Consider the following 27,662-nt stretch of genomic DNA (forward strand, 5'->3'; position numbering starts at 1 on the left):
GGGGCCGCCATGCATGTGCCGGTGTGGGCGCGCAGAGGTGCTAGTGTGATTCTCGCAGAGGCTCCGGTGAGGGTCCTTACAGGCGTTGCTGTGGGCCCTCATAGACGCTGGTGTGGAGCCGTTACAGACGGGTGTGGGGCCTTTAGAGCTGCTGACGCGAACCCTCTACAAGCCGGCAGGAGGTTCTCAGTGACCGGCAAGGGGCCCTTAGGCTGGCAGAAGAATTCTTGTGGGGTCCTTAGAGCCCATGGGCCATGGGGCCCTTCTGAGTCGAAATATGGCCATCGTTAACCCTCAGCGGTCAAATGGCGCCGCAGGGCCTCTCAGACCCGAGGGTCCCTTTGAACCCGATTGGGGGGGGGGGGGGTACGTGTCCTCTTAGAACCCTAGCATACGCCACTGTTTCATATGCATCATGTCAGGTATTTTAGGCTCGCCCCCCAACTTGAAAATCGTTCCCGGGCCCCTGCGGTGGCTCAATGGAGGGCTGTGCCCCACCCCGCTAGTACGGTTTCACCCGCGGCCGTTTTAATAAAAGGTGAAATTTACGACTGTCGCAGTTTTCCAGCCATTTGATCGCAAACAAAGGTGGGTATAAGGGCCGCGTGAACGGGGGTGCAGGGGCTCGGAGTTCAAGTCCGTGTATTCACATTAACTCGCCTCGCGACTTTTCATCAACGTAATGTCACATGTGTAAAAATGGTACGGATAAAAGAGCAAGCACACTATCGTTCAGACCCTGACCAGACCCGCTGACTGTCGCTCCCTGCGTTCCAGTACCAGGCGCGCTGGCTGTCGCTCGTTGTACCAGACGCTGCTGACTGTCGCTCGTTGTGTTCCAGTACCAGACGCTGCTGACTGTCGCTCGTTGTACCAGACGCTGCTGACTGTCGCTCGTTGTACCAGACGCTGCTGACTGTCGCTCGTTGTACCAGACGCTGCTGACTGTCGCTCGTTGTACCAGACGCTGCTGACTGTCGCTCGTTGTACGAGACGTTGCTGACTGTCGCTCGTTGTGTTCCAGTACCAGACGCTGCTGACTGTCGCTCGTTGTACAAGACGTTGCTGACTGTCGCTGGTTGTGTTCCAGTACCAGACGCTGCTGACTGTCGCTCGTTGTACCAGACGCTGCTGACTGTCGCTCGTTGTGTTCCAGTACCAGACGCTGCTGACCCGACCCACCGACGAGGAGCTGGCCGCCTACCGTGAAAAGGTCGGCAATGACTCCGCTGGTACGTAGCCTCACTTTACCTTTGTTTTTATTTGCACTCGGTTTTGCTCCTGTTCTCTCCCACTCTCTTGTTCTCCTCTTAGTCTCTGCTCTCGCTGTTTGATATTCCTGTAATAAAGCGCCGATGCTTAGCTTGACTGGTAGTTATTTTCAGACCTATTCTCAAAACCTTTGTCCCTTTGCTTTCAATGTCTATGTATTTGCGTTTTTCATCAAAAGTTTTACATATTTAAATAAAAAAATGTGCCAATGGCCTGAATCATTGAATAATTATCACAAGCCTGAAGCCACACCTCGGAGTTGATCGATCGTTATGCATTCGCTTGTAAAAGCTGACAGTTTCGGATTATCTCTATCCCTTATCAAAGCTTTGAAGAAAATGCAGGCAACGAGAGCACGGCATACGAAATTAATGACATGATGATGCTCTTTTTCAAAATGATGACACGCGCACATGACAACAATTCGCGCACACTTGATCAATCGATTCGAAAGCCTAAGTGTGGTTATTTCATTTATATCTACCTATGTACAGTGTTTAGAAAATACCAATAGGTACGAATGGGGCGATTTGATACGGTGTGCGCCGATCTAGCTAAATCGATATAAAATGAGAACCATTCGATATTTTCTTGTCATTTTTGAGCACGTTGGTGTAGAATTGAGCGGAAACTGTTGTTGGGGATAACCTTTTGGATTTTTGTTGGTAGAAAACTTCGACCAACCTTATGTTTTTGGGCCTTGGTCCGTTCTATATGGTGTTTTTGATCTCTGTAATAGCTGCGGTATGCCATCGCTGAACATGTTGCTGGGTGCAACACGGAAAAAAGGGAACTCCTAGTGAAGTTGTCAGCAGAGTGTTACGTACCAGTAAAACGCCTTTTGGGCGAAGAACGAGCGAGCGAGATAGTGAGCCCTGCACGTGCGGAAGGGCGAGAGGGTGCTTCCAACGGGCTTCCGCAAAGCACCCTTCTAACTGGTCGCTAGCGGTGTGCCAAATTTGAACGCAATCGGCCCAGCCGTTCCTGAGATCTGGAAGCGGCATTCTGCACGTGCGCACGTGCAAACGGGGTCCAAAATGACTTTTGCACGGCACCCTACTAACTGGTCCCCAACCGTGTACCAAATTTGAGCGCAATCGGCCCAGCCGTTCTCGAGATCTGGAAACGCCCCCTGCACGTGCGCACGTGCAGTAGCACCCTAACCGCAACACATGGGAATGCATTGCCTGGTGGGTGCCTACCTGTATGCCAAGTTTCAGCGAAATCGCCCCAGTAATTACCAAGTTACTGAAATGGGAACAAATTTGGCACCTCTTATTGTTGTATTTTGCACGTGCACTGGGAGTGACCCACATGCATCGAGAGTATCCTATTTTGGGTAGAAGGGATGCTGCTACCCTATAAAAATTACCGCAAGTCAATCGCCCAAGCGGCTGCTGAGATATGAGCCTCTCAAAATCACTACTTTTGCAAAACAGCTTGAACACCCTTGACTTTTCACGTGGCACGTGCCACGACGGTCACTGAGATGTATCAAAAGTAGTCAATTACGGGGTAGAAGGGATGGGGCTACCCAACAAAAAAGACCGCAGGCCAATCGGTCCAGCGGTTGCTGAGATATAAGCCTCTCAAAAGCGTTACAGGCCGGGCCGGGCCGGGCCGCTCATACTGAGATTTTTCCGTTATAGTGGGTGCCTACCTGTATGCCAAGTTTCAGCGAAATCGCCCCAGTAATTACCAAGTTACTGAAATGGGAACAAATTTGGCACCTCTTATTGTTGTATTTTGCACGTGCACTGGGAGTGACCCACATGCATCGAGAGTATCCTATTTTGGGTAGAAGGGATGCTGCTACCCTATAAAAATTACCGCAAGTCAATCGCCCAAGCGGCTGCTGAGATATGAGCCTCTCAAAATCACTACTTTTGCAAAACAGCTTGAACACCCTTGACTTTTCACGTGGCACGTGCCACGACGGTCACTGAGATGTATCAAAAGTAGTCAATTACGGGGTAGAAGGGATGGGGCTACCCAACAAAAAAGACCGCAGGCCAATCGGTCCAGCGGTTGCTGAGATATAAGCCTCTCAAAAGCGTTACAGGCCGGGCCGGGCCGGGCCGGGCCGGGCCGCTCATACTGAGATTTTTCCGTTATATTGAAAAGACTCACTTCGCTCGCTGCGCTCGCTCGCTCGTAACCATATTGTTAAATGACAAAAATGAGTTTTTGATTTTTTTTCTGATTTAAAAACATATTCAGCTTAGAAACTTGTACTTCCGAAGCATAAAATAGCATCACATTGACACTATATCTGATGAATTTATATGACGTAGGGTCATATAATTAAGGAACGGGAGATGTTAACCCTAGAACGCCTAGGGGGGGGGGGGTTGTATCAACCCCCCCTGAGGTTTTTTCGAAGTGCACGCTAAACGGCTTGTCGTAGCGGGCTGAAATTTTCAATACCCTCTGGGGCAACCTTTGCGCATCTTTTGCCGAAAAAAATGATCGGGTCATGTCAGGTCACGGAGTTATGACGTCATAAGAGGTACAGCCTCCGGCCGGATTTTCACAAACTGAGTGCCAACGCCCGAGGTTTCCTGCCGGTGGTACGGACATCGGTTGATGGATCGTGATGAAACTTCCCATGCATGTTGGGGCAAGTATTGGCTATCATATGGTATAAGAAATTTGACCGGGTCAGGTCAGGTCACGGAGCTATGACGTCACAAGAGGAACAGCGTCCGGTACTATTTTTGAAAAGCGCCCGAACCACTATTTTGCTAATTCTTGTCACCTCAATGGGAATATGCAGCAATATTAGCTTCTATAGGGAGCAAATGGACCTCCCAAATCCAAAAATACAATCAGATTTCAAAAATTTAAATTTTGATTTTTCGAATTTCTGCCGCCGACTGTGACCTTGCCGACTTCCGGCGCTCCCAACGCGCCATTTTCAGAGCTAGGGAAACGAAATACATACCAAACGATAGAGAATTGATCAAGGAACACGATAGTGAAGGTTTCAAGTCGATATCTCCCACCGTTTTGCCGCAATCGCCGCCGAAAGTTGAAAAAGTATATTTTTCCGAAAATTTGACCTTTGACCGGTCAAAAGTAGGTCAAATGTTGACCTAGGACCAAAAAATATACCACCAATCGCGAGATCTCGTTGAGAGCAATCCGTTGGTTTTTTTCCGCTAAGCTCTACGACCTTCCGTTTCGAAACGCCAGGGGGGGGTCGTAACAACCCCCCCCCCTGGTCGTTCGTGTTATGAGAAATGGCCTGGTCGTGCGAGGGTTAAAAATTGCAGTATTTTAAACTTCCTGTATATGATTAACCGGGCTCCGAAATGCTCCCGTTCAGAGATGCCCAAGGAGATGTTCAAGATCTCAGGCAACTACCGCGAGGGCTCCAACATCATCGGACTGGTGGTGTTCGCCATCGTGTTCGGCATCGTCATCAGCATGATGAAGAAGCAGGGCGAGATCCTGCTGCAGTTCTTCACGGCCATGTCGGAGGCGATGATGTACCTGACCCGCATCGTCATCTGGTAAGGGGCCGATGCGCGCACATCCGGCCGACAGCCGCCCTCGTCGTTGGAATGGCGTCAGGTTATTCCGAATGTATGCTCAAGTTACCTGCCCTGTTGGTAGAATGAGGTAGTTATATTATCCTTCTTGTATTGCTTCTGCGATTGTCAATCCGCAATATTTCAGTCTTTATGCCCACGTGCAAAGACTGCGTCAGGGCATGCTGAATGCTCAAGGTACCCTGTGAGTCGAATGGGGAATATTTTCCTCCTTCTACTCCTTCTGCGATTGACAGTACACGACACTTCAGTCTCTGTGCCCGGGTGGGTGTGCTGATATATTTTTCATATGTGAAGAATGAGATTCGCAATTCCAAGTGATAAAATCGCCGGTAAAATCGGCGTCCGTTACCGGGAAGTGTTCGCTGTATTGTTTTTTTTTTCGCATACGCGTCATTGCTGCTCGTCTTATGATGAAAAGGCTCGACTGATGCCCGGCCCGAACAACGCGTCCCCGCATGTGCTGACATCTTTGGGATCGCTGCCTAAGCCTGAGCTTGCATGCCTATAGTCATGTAGGCGATGACATAGGTATTGCTATTTATCTACTTTTTCTTGTCTCCAGTCCTCATGCCTGCGCTGATGATTTTAGTCTTTAACCCTCGCCGAACCTTTGGAGGATGCTTAACCCGCGCCCCACTGGAGGGGGGGGGGGGCTATTCATAGCCCTCCTCCCGTTTTTCTGCAATAACTTCCAAACCGCTTGACGTATCGACGCCAAAATTTTAGTACCTTCGGCTGCATCGATTTGACACCGTGTGTCAAAATACGAACTTCGTAACTACCATAGGTCGGTCGGAAATGACGTCAGAGTGACGTCATGTTCGGCCGATTTCGACGCAAAACATTAAAACACGGCAATCGCTCCCAAGAGCTCAGTTTTTAAGCTAGATCCAATTTCTTTGCATGAGAGGGCTCAGAATAGACTGCGCTATCAAACTTTTTCTCGGATTTTAAAATTTTTGAAATTTAAAAATATATAATTTAAAAAAAAATATATTTCCATTTTTTTGACTTTTCGAAAAACCGGAATGTATGTGATAGTACACATGGTTATGACTTATTCTAGCAAGTTTTAGTTAAGTATCTTAAAAAATGGCCAAGTTACCTATACCTACGCATTATTGCAAAAAATCACAATTATAAGTTTTTCAAATCAATTTTCGGTACGTTTTTGACATCGTCCACCAATATAAATAGCACCATCGTGTTCCTGAGCTCCAACTGCATCCGATAGACATGTTTTTTGTTGAAAAATTTCAACTTTGAAATTTGACCTTTTTTGACCTGAAAGTGACCTGACCTTAGCTATATTCAGATGAAAATGGCCTCAAATGACACAGGTGACACCGAATTCAACATCTATGGCCTAAATGGACCATAAAACATGTGTCACGTGACCGACCTATGACATAAGATTTCCGTGACCTATGATGACCTGACCCTGACCTGAAAATCAAAGTACAAGTTTGGTTCCCTCAGGGTATCTAAAGCATCTGTTCACGAGTGTGTAAACCAAAAATCAGCCTGATCTGACTTGTAAGACTGCAGCCAGAGCCCCAAAAGTGAACAAGCCAAATATCGATAATTTTTACTTTGACCTGACCTACCTGTGACGTCATCGGTGAGCTCGAGGTCAATGAAATTAGGTTTCGCTCGACAGTTTTTCCGGGACTATCAGATGCCGTTTGAATTTTGCGATCGGCCCAGTAGTTTCGGAGCTAGGAGGGGGCTATGAATAGCCCCCCCCCCCGCCCCCCAGTGGGGCGTGTTATACACAGACCCCAGTGGGGCGCGGGTTAGGTCTTGTAAGTTTCATCTCTCTGTGAAAGCTATTCTGGCATTGTGGTCTGTGGGCGTTGCAAAGTTGCGACATTTTAGAATCATGTTCACTTATGACTTCACACTTCATACCTAGGACAGTGACCTGACCTGACCTGAAAAATCAGTTGGTGTTCCAAGATCTGGCTTGAATCAAACGTCATGCGTGCCAGCTTTTAGTCCTCTATCGCCAGAGTGTTCGGAGCAATCGCGAAAACACTACCCTTCCCCTGCGCCGGCAAGACTAATACCTATTTTAGACTAGCTCGCACGCTCTAACCAGTAGCTATTTGTGATAGCTTCCTTAAACCTATTACAAAAGAACACTTGGCGCACTTTAAGCACTTAGAGATAGAAGCGCGAAATATTCAGTACCAATTATATCAGTCACCAATGATCAATGTCACCCCAATCGCAACCCAATCATTAATTTGGCATCATCTGTAGTAAAAAAGATCGAGCCCCCTGATGACGTTACAAGCTCGGTTTACTAGCCGACACGGCAAATTTTGACTTCATCAAACGAAAATTCGAGCGGCTTCCAAAATGCATTTTTAACCCGCGCCCTGCTGGGGCTACTGGATTTTCACGCCCTGTCGGAAGGAAGGGGGGGGGGGCACAATGAACACCCCATTCTAACTTGACTCCTGGACCACGAAGTGACAAGCGGTAGGCGGCGTTCGAAAAAGCGTGAAAAATAATGACGATATTATACCGGTCATTTTTTAGGTTAGATCAAATGTTAGGTAACCAGGGATCATTAAAGGTCAAAGTTCAGCTATTTCAACGTTTTTGACAAATCTCCGTAGAACTCGACAGTGAATAGAGCTACACCGCCGCAGAAAAGCGAACTTGAGGCCATGTTAGCCGTCTTTCAGAGTGATTTTCAGATCTTTCGATTGGGCCAACTTCGTCGCGTGATGCCCTTAAAAGTAATTGTCCACCTAGTCAATGCCCTTGTTCTTCCTCATATTCGCTTTTGCATGGCTCTCTGGGGAAATTGTAATGTGACACAAGGGAAGAGAATAGGAAAAATAGTTAAATTTGCACAGCGTATCGCAGGTCGCGAAGCTCACAGACTGGCTTAGCGTGGAGATCTTGCCTTACAGCATAAAATCGCGGTATTAAAAACAGTTCGTCAATGTCTACTTATCCCTGAATGTATGCCGCCACTAATTGTGTCTCTCTTTAAAGGTAGTGTGCCACCTTTGAAAGATTTCCCATTTTATTTTTCCTAGGATAAGAAGCTTCTGTTTTTACCTAATATCGCAAAAAAAATCAAAAATGGGCCTGGAATAGTGCCTTTTTCGCCTAAAAGTTTATCGGTTTTTCGATATGTATAACAACTGTAGTGGGCTGACCTGCAAACAGGCGTCGGCAACAATCGCGAATGCGGCGCACATGTGACAATAAGCAAGGGTCATTATAGAGTTACGACGTACGGGAATGAGTTATCAGCTGTCTAATCGTAGACAACACAATGTCGAGCCTTAAACTGTAAGCCTGTATTGGTATTGTTTCTTTTATTTGGCTGTCGAACATTATTTGTGGTTTGAAATATGATTTTATGTAAAATAATTGATATGAAAAAGCCGTCTCTTAACCCGGCCGGGCCCGGGGGGTAATCCCAACCACCGCAGCCCGGGGGGGGGCGTTTTTCGCCCCCCCCCCTGTCTAACTCCGTAAATAAAGGGGCTACGGAAACAAAAGCGATACCAAACGAAAGGTCATTACGAGACGATTCTAAAGCACCTAAAATTTTTGACCTCAGGTCAATTTTCAAGGTCAGAGGTCAAGGTCAAAGGCAAAAACCGGCACATGTGTAGTGATCTCAAAGTAAGCCTTCTAGAGGACGGCAGGCTGCATCAAACCGGCAAAATTGAGTGTCAAACGAAAGAAGAAAATCTGAGGATTCCGAAACTATGCTCAAAATCAAAGGTCAAGGTCAAGGTCACGCTCAAAATTGACCTCAAACTTGGCACTTTTTCGCACATCTTGCGTGCTAACTTCCAAGATGTTTTGAAATGTTTTGAGGCTTATCAGTTCCCTATTTGTGGTTCATCTTACGATACAAGGCTGCTCAAAGGTCAAGGTCACAGAAGAGTATCCCTGCTAGAGGCTATTTCTCTAATTCAAGTTACTTATAATAAATAAGACAATTTTGCCATCCGGAAGCTCTAAATGAAGGCTGAGAGGAAAATAGATGCCAGATTCGTGATCAGCGGATACAAATCCATCATAAACGACCTTTCATGTGTCAAGGTCAACCAGAGGTCATTCGAGGTCACATGAGGTCAACATAAAATTTGACCTTTTCCGAACAAAATATATATCATTCGACGCGGCTTGACAAGGCGAATGCGATGGTACCACTGCCGTAGCTCTAGGACCATTTTTGTCGAAGTTATTTGCGAAAAACTAAAACCACATTTCGGGGTCGTTGACCTGACCTCTGACCTCAGGTCACCAAAACTATTTTTCTATTTTTCTCTAGGTCAAACGCTACACAACCGTGCTCGTAATTTGTCTTTATCTCTAAAACTCTATTTTTAGCAGCTATTTGAAGTTTGCGTCTGTGACGCCGAAGTTTGCCGTGCAGGGGTCTAGAAAAATGGATTTTGTGACGTCATCAAGGGGGCTAGGTCCAAATTTTTTACTTCAGAAGATGTCAAATTGATGGGTGAAAAGGTACTGAAAGTTTCGCTTTCCTATCCCTAAGCGTTCGGGAGCTATCGCAAATATTCGCCAGGGGGGGGGGCGAAAAACGCCCCCCCGGGCCCGCGAGGGTTAACCCGCGCCCCGCTGGGGGGGGGGGGGCAGAATCTGCCCCCCTCCCGTTTTTCGCCAATAACTTCTAAACGCGTTACGCCAGCGACGTCAAACTTTCGGTACCTTATCATACATCAATTTGACACGTTCCCTGAAAATTTGAGCGAAATCCGTCGGAAATTTTTTGAGAAATTGACGTTTTAGTGACGTCATGTTCGCCATTTTCGCCTCAAAAACGGCAAAATTTCAAACGCCGCTAACATCTTCATTTTTAAAGGAATCAAGACGTAACAAAAAAGGTTATGCGTGATTCCACTTTGTCTATCAAATGGCCATCTCGGTTTTTCGAAAATTTTGGATTTTGGCACAATTTTTTTTTTAACTGAGTTTTTTGGGAAAATAATAATAAAATCCAAAATTTTGAGTGTATCGAAAAAACCGGAATATATGTCAGAGAAGTGGTCTATGTGCACCTACATACCAATTTTTAGAAGAATCGGTTCAAAAATGTGGGAATTATTCAAAATTTTATGACGTCACGACACACAAAAATTTTGAAAAATGATTTTTTTGGAAGTTCTAGACCTCGTACGGAAACAAAAATAGCACCATTCGATTCGCCGTGAAAAACTGCATCAGATAGACACCTTTTTAGGCCTTAAAAACCAACTTCAAAATTTGACCTCACTCGACCTGACCCTAACCTGACCTCGACCTGAAATTCATCAAGAGGTGGTCCATATCACTTATTGAGTGTGCCTATTGAATTCTATGAGTAAAATGACCCATAAAACATGTGTCGCACATGCCCTTTACTATATTTTGTTTTTGGTGACCTGACCTGACCTGACCTGACCTTGACCTTGACCTTGACCTTTGAATGACATTGTGTGCAACGAATATTGTCTTGGTAGTCTAAGAACACGTTTTGGGCAATCAGTCTCAGTCCATTCTTTGGCAACTACGGTGCAAGGCCGATACTGTAGAAACTTGCATTTTGTACACTTGACCTGACCTTGACCTGACCTCTGACCTACTTAAGCAAAAAAAATGGGCTCTTAAGATCCGCCTTGTTGAGAGCTTTCGATTGCCGTTTTCCCCGTCTTTCTACGACCATCGGTTCGGAAGTTAGACAGGGGGGGGGGCAGAATTCTGCCCCCCCCCCCCCAGCAGGGCGCGTATGGCTGAATAGCCCAGCGGGGCGCGGGTTAAGTTATGACCCCATTTCACCACACACAAGTGGCAGAAATGACAATGATCAGCTAACGCATTTTTCTTGGCCGAAGTCAGAGCGCGCGGCCCGACGCACCACCACCGCACCACAAAGTATGAGCAGAAGCCGCGCCCAAAGCCAGGGCCCCGGTAACGTGAGGTAGCCGAGTCGGGGCAGCGTGCGCTGACCCAAGCCGGGGCCGCAGCTTTGGGCGCGGTCTACCGCATCCCCGCGGGCAGCCCCGGGCTATCACATGACACCGGGAGGACGCGCGGCCCCGGCTTGGGTCAGCGCACGCTGCCCCGACTCGGCTACCTCACGTTACCGGGGACCTGGCTTTGGGCGCGGTCTACCGCACCACCTAACAGGCGTGTTCGAAACCGCAGGAGATGATGATGAACGGGTTTATCGAAACTTGATTGGATGAGCATACATAGGCGTAGGAACAGGGGGGGGGGGCAGGTGGGCAAGTGCCCACCCACTTTTCGAGGTGGGGGGGGGGGCAACCATGTGTTTTGGCCCACCCACTTTTTACTCGAGGCCCCTCTTCTCGATTTGAGAGGACGTCGTCACCTTCCAGAATAAACAAACTCGGTAAAAATAAGTTCCACGAATCCCTACGCACGGACTCCAAGGGGGCGTGATGGATCCAAGCCCCAAGGAGGCCCTCTGTTCATACTTGTCAGTCGAAGCCCCTGAGACTGATGGCCTGAGAGGCCCTAGTGGATCTGAGGAGGCCCCAATATCCACACTGGTCTGGGGAGGCCCCTCTATCCACACTAGTCAGAGGTCTGAGACTGGTGGTCTGGGAGACCCCTCCATCCACACATGATACTGATGGACTGAGAGGCCCTTCTATTTATACTGGCCACAGGAGACACCCAAAACTTTCGGTCCGGGAGGTCCCTCAATCCGGCACCAGTCAGAAGAGTCCCCTGAGACTGATGGCCTGGAAAGCCCTTATAATCACACTAGGCAGAGGAGGCCCCTGAGGCTGATGGTATGAGAGGCCCTCATATTCACACCAGTCAGAAGAGGCCCCCGAGGCTGATGGCTGTGAGGCCCTTCTGTTCATATAACTGGCCACTGGTGGCCCCTGAAACCGGTGATCTGGGAGGGCCCTCAGCCCTGGGAGGTCAGAGAGGTCCACTCCTAATGAATCTGAGGGGGCCCTCTATCCACATTTACACTTTTCTAGGGAGGCCCCCCGAGACTGATGGTCTGAGAAGTGAGAGCCCTTTTATTTATACTGTCCACAGGAGCCCCCTGAGATTAATGGTCTGAGAGGCTCTTCTATTTATACTAACCAGAGGAGGCCCCTAGGATTGATGATCTAACAGGCCCTTCTATTTATACTAGCCAGAGGAGGCCCATGAGGCTGATGGTCTGAGAGGCCCTTCTATTCAAACTAGGCAGATGAGGCCCCTGAGAATGATAGTCCGAAGAGCCATGCGGCGGCAACTGGCCGTGGCCATATTTCGGCTCGGTAGGGCCCCACAGAGCTCACGAGAGCACCTCAAGGGCTCCTAAGTAGACACGCTTATCCCCACGTGCCACGCCGGCTTCTGAAGGCTCCTTGTAGGCATCTAAGGGCCCTTTCCGGCCTCTAACGGCTCCACCCGCCTGTGATGGCTCCACACCAGTGTTTATGAGCGCCACACAGCGGCGCCTTTGAGGGTCATACTAGTGTCTCTTAGGGCCCTATATCGGTTGCTCTGGGGGCCCCACACCGGCGCCTCTGTGGGCCACCACACCTGTGCATCTCAAGGCTCTATAGGTACATCTGAAGGACCCACACCGACACCTCTGAGGGCCCCAGACCAGTATCTTGGAGCTCGGAAGGCCCCACACCGGTGACTCTGAGGACTCACCGGCTCCTGAGAGCACCATGTTGATGTCTAACGGCTCCACAAGGCCACTGAAGGCACCACACAAGCTCTCATTGAGCTCTTATGTCCATGTACCGGCCTCTGAGGGATTTAAGCCAGCGCATTCATAGCTCCACACCAGCAATTGTAAGGGCTTCACACTGAAGTATCTGAGGGTTCCACACCGGTGTCTCTAAGGGCCACATACCGGCATCTCTGAGGGCCCATATCGGCATCTCTGAGGGCCCCATTACCGGCGTCTCCGAGGGTCCACATCTGGCGGGCACCCATCAGCGACTGAAGGTCCCACACTGTCGACTCCGAGAGCCCCATCTGCGTCTGGGAGCACCATGCCGTCTCTAAGAACCACAGCGGCTCCTCCGTACGAAAGATGGGCGTCTCCATGCCAAAGGGGAGCGGTTCTGAGACAGTAGGGCACCTACGTGCAATAGAGGGGCGCCTATGAAGCCCATAGGGGCGCCTCAATGCGAAAGAGGGGCGCCTCTGAGGCCTACATATATGGGCGTCCACATGCAATAGAGGTCTGCAAATTGCAATTGATCAATGCCAATGGGGGTGCATTCATAAGAAACAGGGGCGCCGGCATGGCAAAGAGAGGTGCCTTCAAGTGTCCATAAAAGAGAGACACCTATGATCAGCGCACATTGTATGCGACAATGGGGCGACTGTGGGACATATAGGGATGTCTCTGATGACTATACATAGGGCGCTTATATGCCAAAGAGGGCGCCTATGAAGCTAATGGGGGCACCTGGGAAACGAGGAAGACATTTGTGTAAGGGTTTTCAGGGGTCATGCGCCGTTTGCGGCAAATACATTCTAAAAAAAATCGGAGGGGGAATAAGTTTTAAAAATGGTGCGGACTTTCTGCACTGTTCGCTTAAGCGGTTACGCCCCTGGGTACATCTGCCCGATCTCAGAAGCTAGATTTGGAGGTCATACTTGAAAGCAGCCAGCAGGACGAGGCAAAAGTTGGAGGCCCCTGAAAATAGGAGGCCCCCTGGAAAAGGAGGCCCCTTGACAGGGTGGCCCACCCACTTTTCATGACGTTCCTACGCCCGTGTCGGTAATAGCGATTTCAGTGTGTGCATTTATTGTTCATAGTGGTGTGAAATGTGGTTGGGGTACGACCGACAACCCGTCGGGGCGAATTTCGCACTGGGGTACTCAAAATTTGAAGAATTTAAGACGTTTCCATGAGTTTTTAAGGAATGGATAAGTTCTAAAAATCCGGTTCTCCTTATCTGGGCCATTAACTCCATACGGTCCAGGAAAGCTGGCACACTACCTTTAAAGAGAGACGGTCAGACCGACAAACAAGGCAATCAGGCAATCTTGACCTAGTTATACCTAGGACTGAAATGAAGAAAGCGTCCTTCTCTTACAGTGGTGCAAAACTATGGAATAGCTTGCCCATTCATGTCCGAAACTATTCGAAAGCTGATATTGTGAAATATATTTTGGAAAATCACGCGGTAAAATGATGCATATGTATGTTGTGTTGTTCCGGTGATATCACATTGTTCGTTGTAATAATTGCCGGTTACTCATGAGGCTTCGCTGTCTCATCAAACTTTTTGTTATAGAAAATCGCTTTTGTTCTGCATTTTGATTTCGTTATACGTGCTTATGAATGACAGGGCACTGCGCTGCCTGTATTGTATGTAGGTATATTGTTTATGTGTGTCAATGTGTTTCCCTCTGTAATGCCCACCGAATGGTGGTTAGTGGGAATATGAAATAATAATAATAATAATAATAATAATAATAATAATAATAATAATAATAATAATCTCATGGGCTAGGTTAGGTGAATTTAGGTTAGATTAGGTCAGGTTAGGTCAGGTTGGGTAAGCCTGCAGGGGCAAAAATCTGCTTGACCGCGACCGCGACAAATTTGCTTGACCGCGACTCAAACCGTCTGATTGACATTATATCCCCGGGGATCATTCTTGTAGCGTCGAAAGGATGTCCTGTAGAGGCCGCACCCCGACCCCGTCTGACCGCTGACCCGACCCCGTCTGACCGCTGAGCCGACCCCGTCTGACCTCTGACCCGACCCCGTCTGACCGCTGACCTCTGGCCGCTGCTGACCCGGGCCGCTGCTGACCTCTGGCTGCTGCTGACCTCTGGCCGCTGCTGACCCGGGCCGCTGCTGACCCGGGCCGCTGCTGACCTCTGGCTGCTGCTGTTCCGGGCCGCTGCTGACCTGTGGCTGCTGCTGACCTGTGGCCACCGTCTGCCGCAGGCTCTCCCCTGTCGGCGTGTGCTTCCTGATCGCGGCCAAGATTCTGGAGCTGGAGTCGTTCTCGGTGCTGCTCGGCCAGCTGGGAATGTACTTCCTGACCGTGCTCATCGGGCTGACCGTGCACGGCTTTGTCGTGCTGCTGCTGCTCTACACGCTCGTGGTGCGCAAGCTGCCGTTCGGCTTCGTGGCCAACATCGTCCAGCCGCTGGCCACCGCCTTCGGCACCTCCTCCAGGTCAGTGGCCTGACCTGTGCCCAGCTCTGTGACCTGGCCTGTGCCCTGCACGGCTCCCCAGCTCTGTGACCTGACCTGCGTCCCGCCCGCTCCCCAGCTCTGTGACCTGACCTGCGTCCCGCCCACTCCCTAGCTCTGTGACCTGACCTGTGTCCCGCCCGCTCCCCAGCACTGTGACCTGACCTGTGTCCCGCCCGCTCCCCAGCTCTGTGACCTGACTTGCGTCCCGCCCGCTCCCCAGCTCTGTGACCTGACCTGTGTCCCGCCCGCTCCCCAGCTCTGTGACCTGACCTGTGTCCCGCCCGCTCCCTAGCTCTGTGACCTGACCTGTGCCCCGCCCGCTCCCCAGCTCTGTGACCTGACCTGTGTCCCGCCCACTCCCCAGCTCTGTGACCTGACCCGTGTCCCGCCCGCTCCCCAGCTCTGTGACCTGACCTGTGTCCCGCCCGCTCCCCAGGTCTGTGACCTGACCTGTGCCCCGCCCGCTCCCCAGCTCTGTGACCTGACTTGCGTCCCGCCCGCTCCCCAGCTCTGTGACCTGACCTGTGTCCCGCCCGCTCCCCAGCTCTGTGACCTGACCTGTGTCCCGCCCGCTCCCCAGCTCTGTGACCTGACCTGCGTCCCGCCCGCTCCCCAGCTCTGTGACCTGACCTGCCGCTCCCCAGCTCTGTGACCTGACCTGTGTCCCGCCCACTCCTCAGCTCTGTGACCTGACCTGTGTCCCGTCCGCTCCCCAGCTCTGTGACCTAACCTGTGTCCCGCCCGCTCCCCAGCTCTGTGACCTGACCTGCGTCCCGCCCGCTACCCAGCTCTGTGACCTGACCTGCGTCCCGCCCGCTACCCAGCTCTGTGACCTGACCTGTGCCCCGCCCGCTCCCCAGCTCTGTGACCTGACCTGTGTCCCGCCCGCTCCCCAGCTCTGTGACCTGACCTGCGTCCCGCCCGCTCCCCAGCTCTGTGACCTGACCTGCGTCCCGCCCGCTCCCCAGCTCTGTGACCTGACCTGTGTCCCGCCCGCTCCCCAGCTCTGTGACCTGACCTGTGTCCCGCCCGCTCCCTAGCTCTGTGACCTGACCTGTGCCCCGCCCGCTCCCCAGCTCTGTGACCTGACCTGTGTCCCGCCCGCTCCCCAGCTCGGCCACGCTGCCACTGACAATCGCCGCGCTGGAGGAGAAGAACGGCGTCGACCCGCGCATCGCCCGGTTCGTGCTGCCCATCGGCGCCACCATCAACATGGACGGCACGGCGCTGTACGAGGCCGTGGCGGCCATCTTCATCGCCCAGGTGCGCGGCGTCACGCTCGGACTCGGCCAGATCATCGCCATCAGGTGAGGATGACGGCGCTGACACGCGGGCTGGCTACTGCCATCAGGTGAGGGTGACGGCGCTGACACGCGGGCTGGCTACTGCTAGGTCCTGACGCCGGGAAGAGGGGGCTCGACTCGGTGTGGGAGTGACGCCCTTTTGCAGTACCTATTGTGATCGATGTTACTACATATCGATACTTGTAACCAATACTCCACACTCCATTGGGCATTGATGCTCAATCAATGAGAGACACTGCTCACATCGGATACTGCTCATGATACTGCTCCTTATGGTTGTTTTCATGCATACCTTCACTCGGGCCATCCATCCTACATTAACATTATTTATAAATTTGTCTGCAGCTGCAGCCTTGCTTAGCTATCATTTATGCTACCTTGGCTCTTCTATCCATCATCTATTGGACCGCAGTTTCTCTAGTTATGATTTGCACACTCGACCATTACAACTTATAACGATTTGGAAATGCTTCCTGTCTGACATCCACACACAGTACCTATTGTGGTACTCACACGTCTGACACACACACACAGTTGGTCTTACACACACGTGAGCCTTACACCATGTGCCGGTGTTGTGTGCCGTGCACTGTGTGCCGGTGTTGTGTGCCGTACACCATGTGCCGGTGTTGTGAGCCGTACACTGTGTGCCGGTGTTGTGAGCCGTACACTGTGTGCCGGTGTGGTGTGTCGGCGGCTGACGCGTGCCTCTGTTGCAGCATCACGGCGACGGCGGCCAGTATCGGCGCGGCCGGCATCCCGCAGGCGGGTCTGGTCACCATGGTGATGGTTCTGGACACGGTCGGACTGCCCGCCGGCGACGTGTCGCTCATCCTGGCCGTCGACTGGCTGCTGTGAGTCGGCCGGCAGCGCGGCCAGCGCCACCGGCCAGCGGGCACGGGTGGTGAATGGCGCCGTCAGCCGCGCCTATGGACTGTCCATATCCCGGTGGCACGGGACCGATTGATGGTCTCGGTGAGGACGGACCGTGCCGGCCGGCGCGGCGCCAATCAGCATCTGTCTCGCGGCTGGCACCGCCACAAGCATAGGCGCGGGAGCCGGGGGGGGGGGGGCAGTGGGGGCAGCTTGCCCCCCCCCCCTACCCAACTCTGGGGCCGTGGGGGCGATGCCCCCACAGCTTTGAGACGGAAAACCACACTTTTTTACTTTTTTTCTTTTTGTTGAAAAAGCCAAGGAATGAAAAATAAGTGGCCTAAAACCGGTGAGAAAACTAGATTTGGGGGTACCCTAGGTTGATCTCTATTATGGTGTGCCCCCCCCCCCCCCAGTCTGAACGTAATTCCCGAGCCCCTGGCCACAAGGTTTGACGTTCTCGATGGCGGTGACTGTGCGTGTTGCCATGGAAACCACGGCTAGAGATCGGAGGGCGGAATGCCCTTATTTTGGGAAATGTCTGATTAGCCGATCGGGCATTGACCAGCGGCTGGACAGAGACGTGGAGCCGATCGGGCATTGACCAGCGGCTGGACAGAGACGCGCTGTTTGCCGGTGCGTGTTCCAGGGATTACGAGCGGCCAGTGATCCGGCCTAGTACCTAATGGTGGCAGACGTGCCCCCCCCCCCCCTGCCGCTGCGCCATTGGCAGCTCTATCGGAACACGTTATTGCTAACTGTGTTGCCGAGCTCAGGATGTATAATCAGTCAACACAGATGCGGATAATACTATGTGAGAATGTGCCTGTTTTACCACGTCAAAGGTCAGGTCTCTAAAAATCATCATAGGTTAACAGAGTTTCACCTACCTGATCTTACTGGCATTGGAAATTGAGTTTTATTTATTTCTCTTACATGTGCCTACCTAGCAGCTAGGTAGGATTTGTTGTCCATTGCGGTCCAGAAGAGACGTTAAAGGGATGGCTGATGAGTTCTATTTAAAAAAGGGGGTTCAAAAATGGTTCATATTTCTTATAGCATATACCTAAATCGCAAAAACGTTGTTTGCAATAACACCTTTCAGGTAGGCGCATTTTGGTGCAGCTAGTGACAGTGATGAAAGTTAGTTTGTTAGGAGAAGCCTTTATAAAATAGTCCCCTAGGGTGGAGCTATTTTATATTGTTTTAGCTGCAAAGAAATGGAAGAATAACGGTCATGTTAAGGATTTTGCATCGCCATTTGATTTGTAATTAAATTTGGATCGTTCTGGCAAAAATCAGTTTTCCAAATCGGCTTACTATACAGGGTGAGTTTTTCAACTGGTAAAAAGTAAACATCAATGGTGGTCTTAAAATCGAAAAACGCGTGGACAAAAACAATGCACGTGTCGAATGCCTCTGGAACATTTTGTATGGTATCATGACTGGTCCGTTTTTACCGACGGTCTTGACCCCACGGGGGGTCTGAAAATGCCCAACCAAACGGGCTCGCCCAGTCCATTGCCGTTCAATAAAGAACAATACGAGTGGGTGATTATGGAGTATGGGGCAGTTCGAAACATGACGATCGTGAGGAGAAACATTAGAAAGACGTAAAATGTAGCTCCAAGAAGTTTAACGCCATACATAACCTTCAAACGGCCCGGCCCATATCAAGCTTGGATGCAGTCCACTGAAGAGGCAGTCTCCAGGGAGAAAAAAGCAGCGAATCAGACTCGCCACCAGGGTCAGCAGGGTATCGAAATCCCCTGATCTGCCCTGCCTAGACTACTGGTTTGTGGACGTCGCCATGACAGAGATAACAAGGAAACAGCGGAAATCCCTGGCAGAGCTGAAAATGGGCCAGCCTTTGCAGCCTGCCCAACAAGTCAGGGAGTGGTTGGTGCTCTCCAACACATACTCAGGCGAGCTGATGATGGCTGATGGCGGGCTGCGTGTCGGCGAGAAAGGGGGTGTCGCCGCCGTAGCGGCTCCAGTGTTTTATGGCACGCGCCATTTTGCATATTTTCACGCAGTCGGAATTTCGTCGGTGCTATTGTTGTCGTGTGAATGAACTCGTTGAAATTAGAAGGAGAAAATGGCGGACAATATAGATTGCAAGGCCCTAAATACAAGGTTGCACGGACTTATTTCTACTAAACCTACCAGAATATAGTTTCACGGTTGATTATTTAAATAATTATTCAATCAAAATTTCTTTATTATTATCTCGTCATCATTTATAAGCAATTTTATAAATCAACTTTTAATTTGCTTGCCTTTTACTAGCAAAATAACTTTTCTAGTATTGGGTCAACATAGTGGTGTAGCAGTAGGAACCACATCTGGCAAAACCCCAATGCCTACATACAGCAGAAAAGCAGCCACCAGGTGTCGCCACAGTCGCCACTTGGTCGCCACACAGATGTCGCGCGCGTCGCCAATCGCCACACTACCGATTTCCATAAGGACGCATATGTACGGATATGTATAGGAAAGTCGCCCTTAAGGATTACGCTTACATCCTTTGCTTATGAGGTCGGTGGTTGGAAATTGGGAGGGGCTCAGCTATTTTCGACCACGGATATGCCTTTATCACATGATGAGGAACATGCTGATAAGCGTTTTATGCGTCATAACAGCACAAAAGTATTTTTAATCATTTTTCAAAAATAGCCGTTCTGCCGTATCTTTCAGTGCAAGGTGCCGTCGGTCATCCCCGACGTGACGTCACGCAGGGAATTTGCCAGATTTTCCTACTAGACTTCGACACCCCCTGATAGATTGATCGATTCGGAACAAGTTTAATTCGACTTTCGTATTATTCGGATTTTGCCTATTCGTAACTTAACCGGTCGATCGGGTCGGAATTCGATTCGTTCGCAACATTTTTTGGTCCTCCGGGCCGGATAACGTAATTTGTGTTGTGTGTCGTCTCGTTCGCTCTAACGTAATGTTCACGAATAACGTAGCCTTTGAGCGTTATATCGTCGTTCGCTCTAACGTCATTATCGTGAATTGAATTACGTTTTTGAGTTTCGCATCGTTCGCACTTAGCGTAATGGCCACAGATAACGTAACGTTCCGCGCATTGGATGGCTTCTAAGCATAACAACGTATGCTCTGAATGATCGTGCTGCTCAACATCAGCAAATAATCAACATGGATCAATCACCCGAAGCAGCAAGATTGAAGCGGATCCGAGCAAACAAGAAGTCGTGTTTGACACGCATCTGCAATCGAGCCGAGAATCTGATGGCAGTTCGAGGCAGTCGTACCATTCTCCAAGAGCTGCTCGGTGATATTGACCGTGCAATGGACACAGTGACTGACTCCAATGAGTCATACTTGCTGGTATTGACGGACGAGGAAGAGAAATCGAAGGCAAACGAATACATGATTGAAATCGAAGCTCAGCGGAACAGTATCGTTCAAAAGATAATGACTTACCTTCAATCGAGATCTGACGAGGCCGCTTCTGAAGCTGGTGTAGCAGCGTCCCATCGTTCGACGGCAGCTGTGGCTCAGTCACATGAGGCTGTGATTCAGGCCCGTCTGACCGCCTTGAAGAGTCGCCAGGAAGAAAAACGACTTCAGTGCGAAAAGGAATTTAACCTGAAGATTCAGGCGGCTAGAGAAGCGGCTGAAACAGCCGAACTTGAAGCTCGACTGCGGCAAGAAGCCACTGAGTCAGGGACAGTCAATCTGGATAGAACTGATGACATCAGAGACGAAGCTGCTGTTGCCGATTGTGAAGTTGAACATGAACGCGCGAACGTTGGTGACAGCAACCTGAGAACAGCAGACTGGATCAGGAGGCTGAACAGTCCTGAGGCCTCACCAGCTCAACAGAGAGAGACGACAGCGCGTCACACCGAGCTCCACAGCGTGCCGCGCATAGCACTGCCGAAGTTCTCGGGTGAGCCTCTGGAGTGGCCAAAGTGGATTGGACTTTTCGAGGCGCTGATTCACAAGCAACCAGGGCTGTCAAACGCAGAAAAAATCGTTCATCTACAGTCGGCAGTCACTGGTCTGGCGCAGAAAACAATCGAAGGCATGCTTTACGATGGCGAGCTCTACCCGCAGGCGCTACAAGCTCTCCAAAGTCGATTCGGCAGGAGTGACGATATCGTTTTTGCACACCTGAGGGCTGTTTTCGAGAGCCAGCCTCTGAAGCACCTCGACGCAGCAGCCCTAGAACAGTTTCAAGCTCGTCTCCATTCCGCGGTTACGACTCTCCAATCGCTCGGCTATCATGGTGACGTCACGAGCCGCGAGAACTTGCGACGAGCAGTCGTGAAGCTGCCGATTCAACTCCGTCACGAGTGGGGAAAACGAGCAGTAGAGCTGGAGCCAAGGCAAGTCACACTGTCGGATTTGGATGACTGGCTAGCTCTACAAGTCCGGATATTGCTCAGCAGCTTAATGTCTGAGCGTGAAGGACACAGCGGCATCAGCGCAGCGGCAGACAGTCAGCGCCGACCGCCGGCATCGCGTCAGAGGCATGGATCGAGTGCGCGTTCGGCTCTCGCCACGGTGGCCACTCAGCATGGCTCCCAGCCGGCGTGCCCCCTCTGCAATCGCCGACACGACTTGGCTCGCTGCAATGCATTTGCCCAAAAGTCGGTGTCGGAACGAGCTCGATACATCGCTGACAATGACAGATGTTTTCGCTGCTTGGAGACGGGACACATCTCGAGAAGGTGCCCGTCCACATCTGTCCAACAGTGCAGTTCTGCCGGCTGTGGAGGCAGACACCACCAGCTACTACATGGCAGCCAGCGTGTTTTCGAGCGTCGTGGAACGGAGCAGGCTGCCGCGCTCGAGCAAACCCAACAAGATATGGATCCAGCAGAGCAGCACTCAACTAATCGCACGATCGGAGCCGCGCTGAATGCGACCAGAACGTCTACACTTCTTCAAGTCGTACCAGTGCGTGTGTACGGGCCAGACGGCGAGTGCAGTGACACGCACGCACTACTGGACGCCGGAGCACAAACCTCTCTCTGCACCGATCGGCTGAGGCAGCGCCTGGGTATCATCGGAGAACGCCAGGAGCTGCAACTCAACAACGTCGAAGGGGCCGGCGAGAAGAGAACTGTGCACCGATTTGAACTGCAGGTATCGCCAATGTCGGATGGAAACGGAAGAGCGGATATTACCGTACAAGAGGTATATTCCGTTCCTAAGCTGAACGTGCAGCCGCAAACAATCGACTGGAGTCGACGACACGAGTGGCTACATCTCTCCGATCTCGATATTCCAGACACTAGTGACAAGCCGATCGAACTACTGTTAGGCGCTAACGTCACTGAAGCAATAGTGCAGCACGAGGCACGCGTTGGTAGGCCAGGCCAGCCAGTGGCCGTTCGTACAGCCTTTGGTTGGTGTCTAAGCGGCAACATCACACAGCTGGTCTCGCCTGGTGCTCGTCACGTCATGCACATGGCACGAGTTGACACTCGAGAAGAAGAGCTGAGCTCTTTGGTGAAGGAATGGTGGTCCACCGAGTCCTTCGGCACCAAATTCAGCGAGAACGTCGCCTCATCAGCTGAAGATAGGCGCGCGGAGAAGCTGCTCGCTGAGACGACGAAATGGCGCGGGGACAGGTACGAGACCGGTCTACTGTGGAGATCAGACGACGTCTCCATGCCAGAGAACTACACAGCAGCACTGAATCGGCTTGAGAGCACGGAAAAAAGACTTCTCCGCCAACCAGGGACGGCAGCTGCATACCAAGATACCTTTCGACAGTATCTGGACAAGGGATACGCTCGAATGCTCTGCCCAGAAGAATTCGAGAGAGCAGACAAGAAACGATGGTTCCTGCCGCACCATGCAGTGGTCAACCAAAACAAGCCAGGAAAGATCCGTGTGGTATTCGATACTGCAGCCAGCTACAGAGGAACCTCGCTGAACAGTCAGCTTCTCACTGGCCCTGACTTCCTTCAGACGATTCCCGGCGTTCTTCTGAGATTCAGGGAGCAGCAAGTCGGTGTTTCGGCCGACATCGAACAGATGTACCATCAGGTGGCGGCAGTGAAGGATGATCAGCCGGCACTCAGCTTTCTTTGGCGAGATCTGGACACCGCCCGGCCTCCTGATGTGTACCAAATGGACCGTATTATCTTTGGAGCCCGGTGCTCACCGGCTTCGGCATCGTATGCTCTTCGCAAGACCGCCAATGACATGGCGGCTGACACTGACTCGGACAGAGCGGCGACAGAAGCGGTCCTCTGCAACTTCTATATGGACGACTTCCTCAGCTCGGAGCCAAACAGCGACTCGGCTATTACTAGCCTCACAGCAGTGACAGCACTCGTATCTCGAGGGGGCTTCAGACTCACCAAATGGCTCAGCAATTCTCGTGACGTCCTCGCCGCTGTGCCAGAGTCCGAACGTACACCATCAGCGGCAGATCTGACCGTGCAGCTGCCGACAGAACGCGTCCTCGGTTTGCTGTGGGACGCAGAGACTGACCTGCTAAGGCTGCATGTTCATCACGGAACTGTGCCTCCTACAAAACGGGGTATCCTTCAGATAGCCGCCTCCATCTACGATCCACTCGGATTCGCCTCTCCATTCACTCTTCTCGCAAGAATCGTGATGCAGAAGCTGTGGGCACTGAAACTCGACTGGGACTGTGAGCTCGCAGGAACGACGGCGGAAGAATGGACTCGTTGGACGGGAGAATTGGCGTGCCTAGAAGCACTCACAGTTCTTCGGAGCTTCAAAGCATGCGACTCACCTGCACATGATCGGCAGCTTCACATAATTTGTGATGCTTTCGAGCTCGCCTTCGGGGCCGTGGCCTACCTCAGAGAGACATCGGCTGACGGCACTATGTCTGTCTCTTTCGTCATGAGCAAGACTCGAGTCGCTCCATTAAAGAAGATGACTATCGTTCGGCTTGAAACTCAAGCGGCTGTGCTAGCCGTTCGACTGGCAGACGCCATCAGAAGAGAACTGAAGCTCGCAATTGATGGAGTCAACTTTTGGAGCGACAGTATGGTGGTTCTCCAATACATCAACAACGAAAGCAGACGCTTCCACACGTTCATCGCCAACCGAATAGCGGAGATTCGCCAAGGCTCAGAACCATCGCGGTGGCGGCACGTCCCAGGATACCTAAACCCGGCGGACGACTGCTCGCGGGGTCTGCCGGCTTCTCAGTTGACACCGGATAGCCGCTGGATTCAAGGACCTGCCTTCCTTCGCCAGCCGCCGGATCAATGGCCTTCAGAGGTTCGCCAAAAGGCCATAAACGATGGTGATCCCGAGGTCAGGGTCGTGAATCTCACCTCCACTGATCTCAGCACAGGGATTGTTCTCCCTGACCCCAGCAGATTCTCAAGCTGGACTCGCTACAAACGCTCCGTCGCCTGGCTGATGCGGTTTCTCTGCAACTTCGTGGCCAGACGCGGCTCTCAAGAAGAGCAAGAATGGCGCCGTGCTGGCACGCTCTCGGTGACAGAGTTGAACGATGCAGAAAACCTTATTCTGCGCAAGATGCAAAATGATCAGTATCATCAGGAACTGATCGACCTGAAGAACGGCAGATCGGTCTCTAGCAAGAGTAGTCTGCTGGCACTCTCACCCTGGCTGGATGAAGACGGTGTCATTCGGGTCGGTGGTCGGCTCCTCAACGCACCACTCCCAGCCACGGCTCGCCATCCAGTGATCCTGTCTCGCAGCAGTGAAGTGACTCGATTAGTAGTCACGCACTTCCACAGCCAGCTTCTGCACGCTGGCGCCGAACACGTCATCAATGAAGCCAGACAGCTGTACTGGATCCCCAGGGCACGGGCGACAGTGCGGAAGATCCTGTCAGCCTGCCCGCTCTGTCGACGAAGACGAGCCCAGCCTCAAACGCCAAGAATGGCTGCGCTTCCGAAAGCGCGCTTAGCTGTGACACACCCATTCTGCAACGTCGGCATCGATTACTTCGGCCCGATACTCACCAAAGTAGGCAGGAAGACGGAGAAGCGATACTGTCTGCTGGTGACATGTATGTCTACCAGAGCAGTCCACCTCGAAATATCGACATCTTTAAGCACCGAATCGTTCCTCATGGCCTTCCAGCGTTTCGTCGCTCGTCGCGGTAGGCCAGCATCGGTGTACTCGGATAACGGAACCAACTTCCGCCGAGGGGAAGCTGAACTCCGACGTCTTCTAACCGACCTAAATCAAGGCTGCATCAGTGATCGGCTCGCCCAAGACAACATCCGCTGGTTTTTCAATCCTCCCACCGCATGCCATATGGGAGGTATTTGGGAGCGAATGGTAGCAACCGTGAAACGAGCACTCCGAGTAGTCCTTGGAAACTTCATCGTTCATGAAGAAGCTCTACTGACCGCTACCGCAGAAGTAGAGGCAGTCATCAACAGTCGACCTTTGACGCATGTCAGCTCAGAGGCCAGTGACTTTGAAGCGCTCACTCCCAGCCACATCCTTCTCGGCAGACCGGCGTGTCTCCTGCCGTCTCAGCTCAGTGACTCATCACGAATGAATGTCAGGAGTCACTGGCGGCAAGCACGAGCCATAGCCACACAGTTCTGGCGAAGATGGCTCAGGGAATACGTCCCCACCCTCGTTCAGCGCACCAAATGGACATCAGACGTTCGGAACCTGCGCGTCGGAGACTTGGTGCTGCTAGCCGGCGACGACACGCCAAAGGGATTGTGGCCGCTGGCTCGAGTCGCTCAGGTGTACCCTGGACCCGATGGTCGTGTCCGTTCTGTGGATATAGTGACCGCTAGAGGACGTCTCCGCCGTCCTGCTAGCAAAGTGTGTCTCCTCGAGGGGAGTGATGATGATGGTGATTAGTGGTGCAACTGCGCTCTGCCCAGTGTGTGTATCGATGGGCATGGTGCCAAGGGTGACGACGGGTCACTCTTGGGGGGGGGGGGGGAGGATGTCGCCGCCGTAGCGGCTCCAGTGTTTTATGGCACGCGCCATTTTGCATATTTTCACGCAGTCGGAATTTCGTCGGTGCTATTGTTGTCGTGTGAATGAACTCGTTGAAATTAGAAGGAGAAAATGGCGGACAATATAGATTGATCGATTCGGAACAAGTTTAATTCGACTTTCGTATTATTCGGATTTTGCTTATTCGTAACTTTACCGGTCGATCGGGTCGGAATTCGATTCGTTCGCAACAGGGGGTACCTAACTGTAACCCGCGCCGTGCTGGGGGGGGGGGCGTTTTTACGCCCTCTCCCTAAGGTTTTTCGCGAATATTAAAAAAACGGCGGCGCGGCACACATATTCATACATCCTTTCCACTCATGTGAAAATTTCAGACTTGGGTCGTTCAAGGTCAAGTCACCAGGTCACGTCAAGTGACCTTACCTCAGAAAAAGTTTGAAGGCTCGCTATAGCTAAACTGACTGAACGATCACTTTGAAACTTTCAGCGATTGATAGGAGTAACAATATGTATAAACTGTTTATCTCAATTTTTTTTATCTGTCACCTAAGGTCAGGTCAATTTTGAGACGTCTCCATTAGTCCATGGGAGAAAATTGAAATCCGCCTCTTTTGGACAAATGTCGTTCAGAACGTTCTCAAACATTGTTTCATTGGTAAAATGACATACTGAATCGAAGAAATGCACCTGTGACCCCTCTGTACATATGCCCCGGAGGTCATCTCAGGTCATGAACGGTCACCAGCAGTTTTTTTTTGCTACAGCTTTTGATAGAGACGTGCTAGAGCGGTGAAAACACGTCAGCTGTGTTCAGCTTGACGTTACGGATCGACTGATATGCAACATACCACTTTCCGGTCAGGTCATGACCTTGACCCGAGGTCAAATTTTCAAAATGACCTTTCAAGGTCAACAAATAATTCATTTGACGCTTCCCGACGAGAGGAACATGATGCCGCCAAAAGTAATATCGTGGCTCTTTTGAATAAAAAGTTATGGCCGAAAAACATTTCTCGTGGAAATTGCTATTTTTACAGTTTTTCCCTCTGGAGGCCAAACCGTTGACCTGAGGTCAAATCTGAGACTATTATTCAGAAACGTCTGTAAAAGGGCTATCGAATGCGCTTTTCTGGGGGGGGGAGGAGGGCGGTGGGCGCCGGGGGAGGGCGGTGGGCGCCGGGCGCCAGGAACCGCGATGAGCGATCGACCACAATGACACGGGGCGGCCATGTATCAGTTTTAGAGCCGAGCCTCGATTTCTCCCGACCCAGCGCACAGATCACTGCCAAAGACGCCGTATTTCGCCAGTGAGACGGAAAAATGATAGCCATTTGCATAATGTCTCAGGGCGGTTTTAGGCCATCTATCTAGACAATGTCCTGTAAGATGCAAAACTATGCATTTGGGCACACACCTTGGCTATTCAAATAATTCTGCCATTTTGTGGAAGTAGGTAGGTATATATATACGCATATACTAGGTATATTCCTACGCCAATATTTGCAGCGCATTGACGGTTAACTCAGCGCTATGTCC

At 51.2% G+C, this 27,662-nt stretch overlaps 1 protein-coding gene across 1 annotated transcript in view; it reads left to right on the forward strand.

Moving 5' to 3' along the window:
- LOC122385365 (excitatory amino acid transporter 1-like) overlaps positions 1–27,662 on the forward strand; it is a 113,855-nt gene that overhangs the window by 84,407 nt on the left and 1,786 nt on the right. The window contains exons 4-8 of the mRNA XM_043373593.1: positions 1,157–1,232; positions 4,601–4,787; positions 14,767–15,000; positions 16,134–16,328; positions 17,045–17,179. Of these exons, the coding sequence (XP_043229528.1) occupies positions 1,157–1,232; positions 4,601–4,787; positions 14,767–15,000; positions 16,134–16,328; positions 17,045–17,179 (827 nt within the window). The remainder of the gene's footprint in view (positions 1–1,156; positions 1,233–4,600; positions 4,788–14,766; positions 15,001–16,133; positions 16,329–17,044; positions 17,180–27,662) is intronic.

The sequence above is a fragment of the Amphibalanus amphitrite genome, unplaced genomic scaffold, assembly GCF_019059575.1.
Source record: "Amphibalanus amphitrite isolate SeventyFive unplaced genomic scaffold, NRLGWU_Aamphi_draft 000216F_arrow, whole genome shotgun sequence".
Taxonomy (NCBI): Eukaryota; Metazoa; Arthropoda; class Thecostraca; order Balanomorpha; family Balanidae; genus Amphibalanus; species Amphibalanus amphitrite.